Source organism: Citrus clementina, unplaced genomic scaffold, assembly GCF_000493195.1.
Source record: "Citrus clementina cultivar Clemenules unplaced genomic scaffold, Citrus_clementina_v1.0 scaffold_8, whole genome shotgun sequence".
Classification (NCBI taxonomy): Eukaryota; Viridiplantae; Streptophyta; class Magnoliopsida; order Sapindales; family Rutaceae; genus Citrus; species Citrus x clementina.
Genome location: NW_006262022.1, coordinates 1,420,714 through 1,434,181, shown reverse-complemented (window position 1 = coordinate 1,434,181; position 13,468 = coordinate 1,420,714). Strand labels below are relative to the sequence as shown.

General features: G+C 34.8%; 3 protein-coding genes across 4 annotated transcripts; 1 reads left to right on the top strand and 2 right to left on the bottom strand.

The window, feature by feature from the left end:
- Window positions 1-127: 127 nt before the first annotated feature.
- On the bottom strand, window positions 128-2,411 carry LOC18033977. Of its 2 annotated transcripts, none has more exons than XM_024178823.1 (4): window positions 2,218-2,411; window positions 1,085-1,259; window positions 709-976; window positions 128-587 (listed from the first exon to the last, which is right to left on the bottom strand). In XM_024178823.1, exons 2-4 carry the CDS (start codon window positions 1,251-1,253, stop codon window positions 275-277), a joined length of 750 nt encoding a protein of 249 aa, XP_024034591.1. In that variant the 5' UTR covers window positions 1,254-1,259; window positions 2,218-2,411; the 3' UTR covers window positions 128-274. The 2 variants fall into 2 exon arrangements, with proteins under 2 accessions (XP_024034591.1, XP_024034590.1); XM_024178822.1 differs by having other exon boundaries at window positions 2,274-2,410.
- A 1,702-nt stretch (window positions 2,412-4,113) lies between these two features.
- LOC18035556 (LL-diaminopimelate aminotransferase, chloroplastic) lies at window positions 4,114-9,679 on the top strand. Its single transcript, XM_006422629.2, has 11 exons — window positions 4,114-4,292; window positions 4,433-4,763; window positions 4,889-4,965; window positions 5,771-5,838; window positions 6,088-6,204; window positions 6,391-6,453; window positions 6,825-6,929; window positions 7,123-7,173; window positions 7,969-8,289; window positions 8,547-8,753; window positions 8,920-9,679. The coding sequence occupies exons 2-11, from the start codon at window positions 4,672-4,674 to the stop codon at window positions 9,211-9,213; spliced, it is 1,395 nt and encodes a 464-aa protein (XP_006422692.1). The 5' UTR covers window positions 4,114-4,292; window positions 4,433-4,671; the 3' UTR covers window positions 9,214-9,679.
- A 273-nt stretch (window positions 9,680-9,952) lies between these two features.
- Window positions 9,953-12,829, bottom strand: LOC18035056. The gene is made up of 2 exons (XM_006422628.2): window positions 12,676-12,829; window positions 9,953-12,163 (listed from the first exon to the last, which is right to left on the bottom strand). The coding sequence occupies exon 2, from the start codon at window positions 12,007-12,009 to the stop codon at window positions 10,258-10,260; it is 1,752 nt and encodes a 583-aa protein (XP_006422691.1). The 5' UTR covers window positions 12,010-12,163; window positions 12,676-12,829; the 3' UTR covers window positions 9,953-10,257.
- Between the last annotated feature and the right edge of the window lie 639 nt (window positions 12,830-13,468).

Genomic DNA, 13,468 nt, shown 5'->3' with positions numbered 1-13,468 from the left:
AAACAGCTAGACATTACTTAATCGTTTGAATAAAATATATCGGCACCGATTACCTAAGGCATCTTTACTATGAATATTATTAAAGATGATTCAGATAATTCGATTCAAATTCAACCTCACGCATAGCGAATAGAATCTACTCTTGACATTACTCATCATTTGGGGAAAAATAAATTAAAAAAATCTCTGTACAAAAAAGAGCGTCGTACCAAATTCTAGCGTGCACAACTTTGTAAATCTCATACGTGGGCCACACTAAAATACAGAAATGCACTTAGCGATGTTTACTCCTTTTTCCTTCTCTTTTCTTCTTCTTATGCCTCGACTTTTCTTTAGACTTGTGCTTCTTTGAATGCTTCTTTTCTGAGCTACTTGATCGCTCCTTTCTCTTCTTCCGTCTATCTGCATCATCGTCATCATCTGAAGATCTGCAAGGCTTCAGCGAAGGAGGCTTTTCAGGACCAAAAACACGATGTTGCCAAACATCATAGCTTGCTGAAAGTTTGCCATTAGAGTCTGCAGAAGGCGCAAGATAAGGACCTGCTTCATCCATTCTTGAACCAACAGCACCTCGGCCACGTTTGACCCTGCCATTGACAGAAACTTCAATTTTAAACCATCTAACTGAAATCATAATGAGACGAGCAAAGCATGTCCCGAGGACTCTTGCATGTAGACAGGTAAAGAACGAAAAGACTATCTTATTACCTTGAGTGTAGAAATACCTCAACCTCTTCATCTCTTAAACCTTCATTTTCACTTGAATGGTTACTTTCACATTCTCTTTTACTTGACGAGGCAGTAGCACCTTTGTCATCTACAACATGTTTATTAGTTAAACTTCTTGAGGAGTTATCAATGTCTGCATGGCTACTGCAGCTACTTCGATCTTTTGATCTCCTTTTAAGCTTTTCATTTAGCTCCAGCTCTTTCTGCCGGACTCGCCACATCTCATTCATTTCCACAGCTCGATTAGCTGGGGATAACAGGAATAAAATCAATCAGACAAATAGGTTATAAACATAGTAAAATATTATATAGAAGCAATAAAATCGTTCACTGTGAACGGGTCTACAGAACAAACCTTGCTGCACACCAAGAACAGTGGCAGTGAGGAACCGTGAATTTGGCCTACCCCTCATTGTAGGCTGCTGAAGATAAACATGCACACCTTCCTTCTCAGCTTTTTGCCGTAATTCTGCTGCTTCCTTCAGGAGGATTGCAGCTATCCTGTTTTCAGTTTCCAGATCCATCTGACCCTGCAAAGAAGGTTCTAAATACTGTGAGGAAGAAATCATGAAAGCACAAATCAAGACAGTAGTATGGAAATAAGAACGGGAGGAACTTAAATATATGTCAGTAATCTTTCTGGAAATCTACCATGTGAGGTTTTAGTGCAATATGAGATGATCTACAAAGAAAGAGGCGTAAAAATACAAAAAGGTTGCAAAGGAATAAGGAACCACCAAAACTCCAAAGTAACAACAGCCTTTATGGCCAAAATCTCCAAGCAGCAGAGAATTACAGCTATTGAAACTTTCTCAAGAGCAGCTTCAAGCCCAAACAAATGATCCTCTAACTTTATGACTAAAGAATAATGCATAAAATGCCAAACTTTTATACCTAGAAATGAACATCTCAACCTGTCACCTAAATCAGCTGGAGGGTAGCTGACATCTCAATTTCTGTGTAAAAACATTAAAAAAAAAAAAAGTTCTACGAAATAGCAAAAAAAAAAAAATGCAAAAATTGATCTGCAAATACATTTCTCCACAAAAGAGATAAAAAGACATACATCAGGCATGGACAACATAAACAAGTGCTAATAAACACAATTGACCTACAAAACGAATTTTAAAATTTCAGCAAAGTTTACACAAAAAATATTTGCCCAACTCCTGATCAAGATCCAATGGAGGGGGAAAAAAACAAGGAAACGAAAAATAGAAACATAAACTCAAATTTAGGCAGAATTAAGAAGATTTGAGTAAAGTTGTTCACTTTCACGCAATTCCCACACTTCCTCAGCAACCAAACAGAAAACCCTGAACCTAACTCTAACCCTAACCTAAAACAATTTATAATTTCCATTGGAATCAAAATCGTTACATCAGCTGATTCAGCTAAAACAAAACTCAATTCAAGCCGAAGATACTAATTAAAGAGAAATTAAACCAAATCTTAAATCACAAGAGTAAAAAAAATTAACCATCTTACCCGCGGCGAAACGGAAGAAAATTACTTAAAGAGAGAGTGATAAAGGCGAAACTCACAAACTGCTGATTCGAGAGCGAATTCAGACGGCGGCTCGGAAGGACGACAAAGGCAACGGCGTCGGTGATGCTGAGCCGGCAGGAAATAATTTTTTTTTCTTTTTTTAATGGAAGGAGAAAAGATTTAAGAATTGTCGTAATATTTCCTTTTAATAGCTCTTTTTTCTTTTTTTCCCCCCCAAAAGTAATGCAACTAACGATACGATAGCGTTTTCCGTTTCCGTGTTGAAATATTTTCAACGAATTCCTTGTAATCTTCTTTTATTTTACTGAACTTTAAGTTCGTGAGAAAATAAGCAAAATAGTCCCTGGCAGAGTGAACGGTGACAGTGACCGTCATTGTGCCAATCACGGACTCTAATTTCTCACCAAAACATGGGCGGCTTAAACTTGTGAAAATATCTCGCCTAAATATGGGCTCTAATTACCGGGCTCCATTTAACGCCTTTCATATGAGGATAAGGAACATGATCACAAATTAACTAAAAGTAGCGTTTACTTTTTGGATTGGATTGAGAATTTTGGGGAGTGGGAATCCTAGGATTGAGAGTGTGGAGTGGGAGTGAGAGCAGGTTGTTTACTTACACTGGAATGGAAGCATGGAATGGAGATCAGAATCCAATTTATGTGTTTACTTTGTCTTGGATTGGAAGTAAATAGTTTCAAATTACAATTTTATCTTTATTTAAAGAATTATAATTTTTAATTACAAAACTAATAAAAACTATATTTAATGAATAATATTTATTTTATTATATTTGTAAATTTATTATAATTATTAATATTCTTAATTATGAACAATAAATTATTAATTGTAATTTTAATATAAAATGAAATGTTATTTTATTTTATTTAATATAATTATATTAAATTTATTATTATATAAAATAATAATATAATATTATTTAGTACAAAATTAATATTTTCTTAGAATAAAGTATTTATTATTATTATTATTAAATAAATATAGTACTATTATTTTTAAAATAAATATAATAATATTATATTTATTAATTCTCTATTAATATAATAATATTATATTTATTAATTCTCTATTAATATAATAATATTATTTTAAAATAATTTAAACTTAGAATCAATGTAAATTATTATTTAGTTAAATATAATATTATTATTTAAATAAATATAATATTATTTATTTTATTAATTATAAAATATAAAATAAATAAAAAAAGGTAGAAATGGGAGAGGTGGGAGTGGATTCCCACTCCCACCTCCCCCAATGGAAGTCACACTCCCACTCCCCACTCTAAAAATGAGTGGGACCCACAGAGTAGGACTCCCAATCCCTCTCTATTTTAAGTAAGTAAACGCTGGAGTGGGAGGAATTCACACTCCTCACTCCCACTCCAGCAAGTAAACACAACATAAAAGGAGTTAATTGGGCAGAAACAAAATAAAGATTTGTATATGGAGGGTTTTGATATATCAAATATCTCTCTAACATAAGAAACTCAAAAATACATTAAAAAATAGTTATTATAGACCATAGTTAAGTGGACTGTGGTTGTCTATCGGCTAAGTATATACATAGAAAGAGAGAGAGAGAGAAGGACACACACATGTATGCATATACGTATATTCAATATAATATATATTTATATTTAAGCATGACTTCAAATTAAAGTTTTTTCTTTAATTTTACCCAAACATCCAAATAACTTATTTTTAGTGTTAGAAAAAAAATAAAAATATATGAATAATTGAAATAATTTATTATTTTATTTAAATGTTAAAAAATCAAACAGTCTCTACTTTTGATAAAATCACGTGTAATTTATTTAACTGAGAGACCCAAAGACACGAGTCATTTTTGTCTCAAAAAGTGAACACCAATTCACAAAAGTTAAGAGGAGAGAAATAGTTTACTTTACAAATTTTCAGTTTGCTCTTACGAAACAATCCCAACCAAAAAAGTTCACACAACCTATTTCCATAAATTTGAAGCCACCACGTAACTCTCTATTGTAATAGATTACTTGTGTATGAAGTGTTATGGTAAACGAGCGATTATCGTAAAATTTTGTTTGTACCAATCTTTTTGAGATTGTGGATTTAATAATTTCCTTTTTTTTTTTTTTTTTGGTGTCGTGGTCTTCCTCTTCCATCGTGATTCATGCCGCGGCCATACGTACTAGGTAAATATTAAGACTATGAAGTTCTAACTCATCTTCGGGACCCACAAAAAAATTGCCGTGCCGACGTGTCAAGATCACACAGGGCCAGTTTTCTACTGACTGACTCCAACGAGTCGACGATTAGGGTTTTAGATCTACTCTATATCATAAATCTCGAACTCAATCACTCGGTCAGTGACAGTGCACACAAAAGCAGCCTGTTTTGGTGGTAGTAATTAGTTGGTCAAAATTCAGCAAACATGTCGCTAGCTCCTCAATCCATTTCCACATCAATGATCTCTTCTTCTTCATCTACTTTCTTATCCCCATCGAACTTGAACTTCAATTCAAGGTATCATTTTACCTCTTCACTAAACGGCTCCGTTTTTGTTGCTGCTCACAAAATTTGCAATAACTTCATTTATTTGTACGTTTGTTTGTTTTTTTTTTTTTTTTTTTTTTTGTGAAATGCTGCAGAAGACAGAATGCTTGGGTTCAAGCGAAGAGAATCAGTGTTTGCAAATGCGTTGCCGCGCCTCAAGAAGAGAAAATTGGTACCTTTTTATTTCTTTTTTTTTTTTTTTCATTTCTGGATACAACTTGGAAATTTTGCTGTGTTTTAAACTCCAAATTTTTAGCAGTTTGAATTCCATTTTGATTTCTATAGGTAATTGGCTTTTTGTTGTTAAGTAATAAGTATGTATACGAGGATCGGTAGTGCTTCAATTTTATTTTTGGGACCTTTACATTTCAGCATAATATTTTATAGAATTATTGGTTGTGTCTTAACATGACATTGAATCCTGATTGACCAAGAGGTCCTATGTTCATATTGCTTGACATGTCTACAATTTTGTGTCTGCTTAAGATTATGTGCAGTCTAAAACTGGTTTATTGGTACATATGATTTGATAAATATGAATAAAAGAATTTGTTCGAAGATCAACAGCAATGGTGTTGACTAGACTTGGCTTCATAACATTGAGATGGACCGAATTTCATTTCATTGATGCATGTACCTACCAAATATTTCATTGAAACATGTGTTAAGAGTTACGATAACCTCTGTGTATCTTTTTAACTTCTCGGTCCATTTTCCCAAAGCATGGTTCTTTATTTATAATTTTCTTCTGGAAAAAAAAATAAATAAAACACTAGTTACTGGATTAATTTTACCACATGATGGTGTTAAACGGTCTTAATAGGAAACATAAGAAAAATAACCCTTGCAAAGGGATATGAGAATGAGTTAGGCTAACACGTTATTTGCTGATTTATTTTTAGTGTAAGCACTTGTTGATGGTTTTTCTTCTGTTATTACATTTAGATCACTAAGATATTTCCCGGTTTGTTTTGAAGCATACAAGACAAAGGTCTCTCGTAATGGAAACTTGGGAAAACTTCAAGCGGGATACCTCTTTCCAGAGGTCTGTAATGGTGCATTATTATTATTATTATTTAGATGAATACTTGTTATTGGTATATTATTACTTTACTTACTATCGGCATTACAGCATGCACCTATTTGTCAGGCTTGAGATATCTTCTCTGTTTTGCATTGTTAAACAACTGAGATCTCTTGGTTATTTTCTTGCTTGATTGGTGTTAGATGAGGATATCAACATTTTTTGTTAATTCTAGTTTGCTCTTCTTTCCTTGAATATTATATAAATTAGATTGCTCGAAGAAAGGCTGCACACATGCTGAAATACCCAGATGCAGAAGTGATTAGTCTTGGAATCGGTGACACCACTGAGCCCATTCCCGAAGTTATAACTTCTGCATTGGCTAAGGTACCTAACAAAAGTCTTTATTGGCTAATATCATGACTATCTATTAACTGTTGAACATGAACTTACTAGCTATTCAACTTAAGTGTCACTATTATGATTATACTCAGTGGTTTCCCATTTGCAAAGTAACTGACATTACTTAACCCTCTTGCTGAAGCATACTTGATTTTTTCCCCTCTTTGGCAGAGATCTTATGCATTGTCCACACAAGAGGGCTATAGTGGTTATGGAGCTGAACAAGGTGAAAAGGTATATGGGAGTCTTCAATTTTAGTGGGAAAAATGTTAAATATACAGTTTCATCTAATGTTTTCTTAGTAGGCACCCACCATCTGCATACTGTGATACTGTTTAGAATCTATATTTTTAATGTTCCGTTAGTTGGTGTTTAGAAGTTCTCTCTCTTTCTCTCTATTTTTTTTTTTTTTGCTCACCTTTTTGTCCAGTCATCCTTAATTTTGAGAAAAAGGAACATATTGTGGAAACATGTCAAAACTCTTCATTTCTTTATCTCTTTCGTTCTGCATTCAAGAATTTATTTACTCAAATCATTTAGGGTTCTTTTTATAATGATGAGCACTGTCATAGTTAATGAATAACGCAATTTATTGATCTGTTCAGCCATTGAGAGCTGCAATTGCTTCAACATTTTATAAGGACCTTGGCATAGAGGAAGGCGATATATTTGTTTCTGATGGTGCAAAATGTGACATATCCCGCCTTCAGGTTTGTTAAGATTTAACATCACAGATTTTAGTATTTCAATTGAGTTATCTGCCAGCTTCTTTTATATTCTTTTTCAATTTTTATGTTTCGATGTTATCTCCTTTGATGGATGTGATTTTCCTAAAAGTTTCAGAGAGAAGATTGATTTAATTCAAAAACAAATAAAGTTGTCTTTGCCTTCACTTTGTGGCAGATTGTTTTTGGTTCTAATGTTACTATGGCAGTTCAAGATCCATCATACCCGGTAATAATTTTTTTTTCTTTTTATTTCTTTCTTTCTTTCTTTTTGTTCTTCTACTTCTAAAGAATTGGTAATTGAATTCCTCTTTTGTTGCATTAATGTGTTGCCTTTTTCATTTCACTGTGTCTACATTTTTTATAATTGAGTGATAAGATTGAGTTGGTCTCAATACATTATGGTTTTATTCAGTTTGTAGAACTTTAGCCTATTGAAAGGTTTTGGGAATATTCATGGCTTAATAAACTTCTTACATATTTGATCCCATCTCCTCCCCTCCTACCTGTCTAGGTCTGCTTCAGGATCCCAGTTGGGTAGTTGACCATGTTAAGTTTTCCATGCTGTCAAGTGATGCAATATTTTCCTTTGGAAAAAAAATAAATAAATAAAAAAGTTCAAGATTAGTTGGCTTCCTTTATTGTGCTCCCTTTGGTTAACTTGAGTTTTAGAGGGTATGAAAATTTAGATAAGTGTAATTTTGGCAGGATTGCCTAAGCCCTCACGATATCATTTACTTACTATAAATGTATCAGGCACTTTCCGGAACATAACATAAGTGACCCAAACAAACATCTTTGTTGGATTGGTGTGTCATCTACTTGCATTGTGATGGATAAAATGGTGTCGTAATTGTACACAAACTTGTGTACGGTGCCTTTCTCCAATTGCACTGGGTGAAAGTATAAAGAAAGATAAAGAAGAGGGGGAAAGGAAATATTTATGTCGCTCTCAACAATGACATTTTTGTGTTAGTTCTAATGAGATTGTGACAATGTTGGAGCTTCCTTTTTTAATATCCAGGCTTATGTAGACTCGAGTGTCATTATGGGCCAAACTGGAGAGTTTCAAAAGGATGTTGAGAAGTATGGAAAGATTGAATACATGAGGTGTACTGCAGAGAATGGTTTTTTTCCTGATTTATCAACTGTTGCTCGAACAGATATCATTTTTTTTTGCTCACCAAATAACCCTACTGGTGCTGCTGCAACACGGGAACAACTAACCCAATTGGTTCAGTTTGCGAAGGACAATGGGTCAATCATAGTGTATGATTCTGCATATGCCTTGTATATGTCGGACGATAATCCACGTTCCATCTTTGAAATTCCTGGAGCCAAAGAGGTAATTCTAGAGTTGATCATTTACTTGTTCTGTTGCAGCTGCATTCGTCTAATGTTCTTTCTGCTATCATTTGTATCCACTTCCTTGGTTAATTCAGCAAGATTTTTACATTGTTACAATGAGAATGAGTTTTACAGTCTGTCTTAGAATTCAGCTTGGTCGAATAATCTTAAAATGCTATCTATCATGCATCTCCATCCAAATTGATTTAATTACTATTCTTGTCCAATGTATAAGTTTCAAAGTTGGTACTGCAGGTTGCAATTGAGACATCATCATTTAGCAAGTATGCTGGGTTCACTGGAGTTCGTCTTGGTTGGACTGTGATCCCAAAGGAACTTCTGTTTTCAGATGGATTTCCTGTCGCAAAGGACTTCAACCGAATTGTTTGTACTTGCTTTAATGGTGCATCCAATATCTCCCAAGCTGGTGGTTTGGCCTGCCTTTCACCTGAAGGCTTCAAGGTGAGTATAATTCAGTTTCTTGGAGCAATTGGTAAATGTCGTGAAAGCAACTAAAAAAGTGATGTGGAAAATTTATTTCTTTTCCTTTCTTCAAGGACCTCGCATCCGTACAGTATGTCATAGTGAATTTCAGCACTTGAAATTTATGCATTTGAAAAACTTGCAGGCTGTGCATGAGGTGATTGGTTTCTATAAAGAAAATACTGATATCATAGTGGAGACCTTCAATTCGCTTGGCTTTAAAGTATATGGCGGGAAGAATGCACCATATGTGTGGGTGCAGTTCCCTGGCCGGAGCTCATGGGATGTGTTCAGTGAGATTCTCGAGAAGACTCACGTGGTTACTACGCCTGGTAGTGGCTTTGGACCTGGTGGTGAAGGCTTCATCAGGGTTAGCGCCTTTGGCCACAGAGGGAATGTTTTAGAAGCCTGCAAAAGATTCAAGCATCTATACAAGTGATTGCTGCATCTAGCTGATTCCTCCACATTTTTGGACCTAATATTAAATGCCAAACTGCTCCTTGTTCCCATCAGTTTTGGCACTAGACAATTTAAATGCTTGACAAGATGCTAAAATTGATAGTGATTGTTGAGTTCAAGCTTTCCCTTCTTGGCTCCTTGCTGCAAATGTTGTTTCCCTTAAATTTTGTAACAAATTGTTAAGAATCTTATTTGTAGTCTTGAGAAGTTTCTAGTCTGGGCATTTTGAGCCCCTCCAGTCTGCACTTAGGATAACTTGTAATGGCAATCCTAGAGAGGGTTGATATCAGGAGATGGAATTGCTCATAGAGGCAGGGCGTTGCAAGTTATAACACGATGGTGTAAATTTCATTTGCTTATGCCCTGTTAGTATAAAATAAATGAGTTGCTTGGTTAGCAATTTTCCTAGAATTAAAGGTGCTGGACAATAACTATGCGTTTTTATTTATTTCTTTTTAAAATCCATCCCTCCAATCTTCAAGCTGCCCTATTCCATGCAAGCTAGTCCATTTTCCATTAATTGAGTCACAAAGATGCATAGTATGTTGAATCTAACAGAAAGCGCCATCTCCAGATCACAAAATCCCAAATCCCAGGAGACAGTGCATATGGTAATGGCTGCAACTGGCGATTGGAGTGAATCAACAGAAGAACAGAAAACGGAACTACAATGGCTAATACGATCAGCAATGTCTCAACAAAGGTAAACAAGTCACGTAGGCTGAGAAATCCTTGTTCGTAAACTAGGGTACTGCATAAGCTGAGTACACGAAAGCCATAGTACAAGCTACTGAGTAAATGATACAACAACATAAAATACTAGCTACGCATTTCCAAACTTAAAAGTGTAAACATAACATCTACCATTGCCCAACTGTTCTATATGACTAAAGACATACATTCTAATATAGTCAATAATTCCAATTTTACAACAAGTATGCCCTAAACATAGCACTGGTAAGACTATTCTCGTTGACAAAAAAACTGCAATGTTCAAATAATCTACAAAGTATATGTTAGTTACCTAAAACTGTTCAATACTCTTCATAATCTCGGCCTTGCATGTTGTCTTGTAATGCCCAGTTTGGTTACACCGACTACAATGCACTGTATGTTTTTCACGATTAAGATCCTCTAGACAAATTCGTTTCTTTTCAGGGCGTCCTGGTGGTCGGCGGAACTTGGGTGGTCGCACAACTTGAATTTCATCATCGATACCCTCACCCGTCTTTCTCCATTCAATTCTTCCAGGGATGGGATGTATCTCTTCTGCATATGTTTGACGGTAACTAGCAACAGTAAAACACTTCTCAGCAAAGGCATACACATCTTTTCGACATGAGATGAGTGCAGCAACAGCATGAGAACAAGGTATTCCATAAAGCTGCCAGTCACGGCAGGAGCAACAATGTGTCCCAATATTCACAATGTCTGATCTCTCAGCTGACAGAACTTCAAATTCTACTTCATCTGATCTAAGGACTTGATACATAGATGCATGATTGATGGCTTCAATCATACGCTTCTCGGCAGATGGGGCAAGTACAGAAAACCAAGAGCTGCTTTTCAAACGCCGGGCCTCAAATTCAGCCATCAGTTTACAGTGAATTTGTTCAATCACCTGGATAATGGGTAACTCACGAGCTTCTAGAATCCATCTATTAAATTCCTCAATGTTTGAAGAGAGATGACCATATCGTGTCCCTTCAAAATGCACTAATGCCCAGTGAGAAGGAGGATATTGTTGTATCCATTTTGCAGCTTCAGAAGAAACATCCTCTATTTCACCCATTCTTTCTTTAAAAGCCATGGTAGTGGTAGCATATGCAACTTTCCAAAGAAGATGGGTGAGCCTTGAGTTCTTAAACTCCTTGCCAATACTTTCACTCAAGTGGCGCATACAAAAAGCTAGAGAAGAATTAGGAAACTTTCTCCTTACCGCATCTGCAATGCCTTTCTGTCCATCTGATATAAAGGTGAGCTGTGGCATACTCTCAGCATGTATCTCTAAGGCTTTATGAAACTCCGACAAGAACCACATCCAACTTTCATCATTTTCTACATCGATGACACCAAATGCAATTGGAAACAACCCACCATCAGCATCAAAAGAAGTGGCTGAAAGTAAAGTACCAAGGTATTTGCTTTTCAGTTGGATTCCACCAATGCTGACAATGGGTAAGCAACCATTCAGAAAACCATATATGGATGCATTAAAAGAAACAAAGAGCCGCTGGAACCGATTATCTGCACCGGTAGTGAAAACCTCTGCTATACTTCCGGGGTTAGTTCTCTTTATTTGCTCACAGTATGATGGAAGCAGGCAATACCCTTCTTCAGAAGAGCCATAAATTGCTGCAAGCCCCCTTTCCTTTGCACGCCAAGCTTGCTTATATGGTATTATGATCCCATAATGTTTGTGAATGTCTTGCAATATATCTTTCGGCTTATAATTAATATTATCTCGCAGTTTTTCCTCAATAAAACTTACAATCCAATCAACAGAAGCTTGATGGTGCCCGATTTGTGCATTCTTCCCACAAGTGTGTGTCCCTTCCAGACTTCTTATAGTAAAAGTCGGGGCATTAGGAAGCTTGACCGCACGAATGCGCCATGGACAACCTTCAGTTGCACACTTAGCAAAGTAGCGAATCAAGTCACTTTTTATAATACGAAGCTCAAAGTGCTGTGCAATGGCAGCTTCTTTAATTGCATTCCTGAAAGCCTTGACATCAGGGAATTCTTGCCCAACTACAAAATTATGGTCCTCCTCCATGCATGCAGATAGCTTACACAAAATCAGAAATCCATCTCCTTAATATACCATTCATTTGATCAACATGCTGCTACCTGAGTTCACAGAATCTTTGGGAAGAAAACCACGATGGAGTCTATGTACAACTTCATTCAAAATGAACATCCAAAGAAGGCTGCGAGAAGCCAAAACAATAGCATACAAAGTCACACAGATGAAAACACTTCTTTCAATCAAGGCAGAAACAAAAGATTCACCAAATGAGAACTACTTGATCAGAATAACCAAGAAGATAAAATTGAAAATACATTCTTAGTTAAACCGGCACTATAGAAATCCATAGTAAAATACAAATATACCCAAGAAAGGCTTACTGGGGATATATATTTTTTCATTTCTTTACGGGTTGCTAAAAATTGCTATGATTTACTTCATTCACTAGCTTTGCATTTCGATACCAGCCAACAAATAACTAAATTTTGATCACAAATTTATTTCAAATAAGTTCCAAAACCAAATCTGAAAGGCTGAAATGGAAAATTTTCATTATTCATTGCATAAAAATGAAACTTTTTTTTATTATATCCAAAACTCAACAAAACATGAAACCCAGAAACAAGATAATTTAAATTTTTACAAGAAGACAACAAATATGAGAATATGCTTATATGTAAATAGTACACTGACCTTAAAACTTCGAAGCAAGCGATAAAAATCAGTGCTTGATAGAGCAGGAATCGAAACCTTGAGAGCCCATTTGTTCTTGAGAGTTGAGAGAGGAAACCGAGTTCTACATTCGGTATTCTGACGAAAGATTAGGGCTCATTATGTCACATCGAGGGTTTGACAGTGATTTGTGCCAGTTATGTCGGGGTATTTTTGTCAACTAATTTTTAACGACATTTTATTTTTCTCGACTTGGGGTAATTTTGTGATTATGTAATTAGCTCAGATCAAAATGCAAATTTAATTTATATTATTGTGTTTAGTAACTTTTATGGATGATTTAGGTATATATTCGATCAATTCAAAAAAAAAACAATGTCTAAAATTTACGGGGAAAAAAAAACTATTGAGGAATATAAATTAATTAATTTTTTAAAATTAAAATGTACCAAAATAAATTGGTGAAAATTTTAAAATTTACGTAAATTAGACTTTAAACTTAAAATATAGAGAGAGAAAATAATATTTTAATAAATTAATTAATTACTCACTCCGTAAGTACTTTGTAATCTATACGACCTATTTATTTAAATTTTACAACTTCAACATTTTTCTTACAAGGAACATAATTATGTGCAATTAATTATATTTTGTAATTATTAGAGGAGTAATACCACTTGCTAACATCAAGGAGGATATGAAGATGCACATAATAAAAATAAGAGTAATATTATAGTCACAAATTTTTGTACAAAAATATAAATTGACATGATAAAATTAGTTGAATTAAATATTTTTAACATTTATTTATATT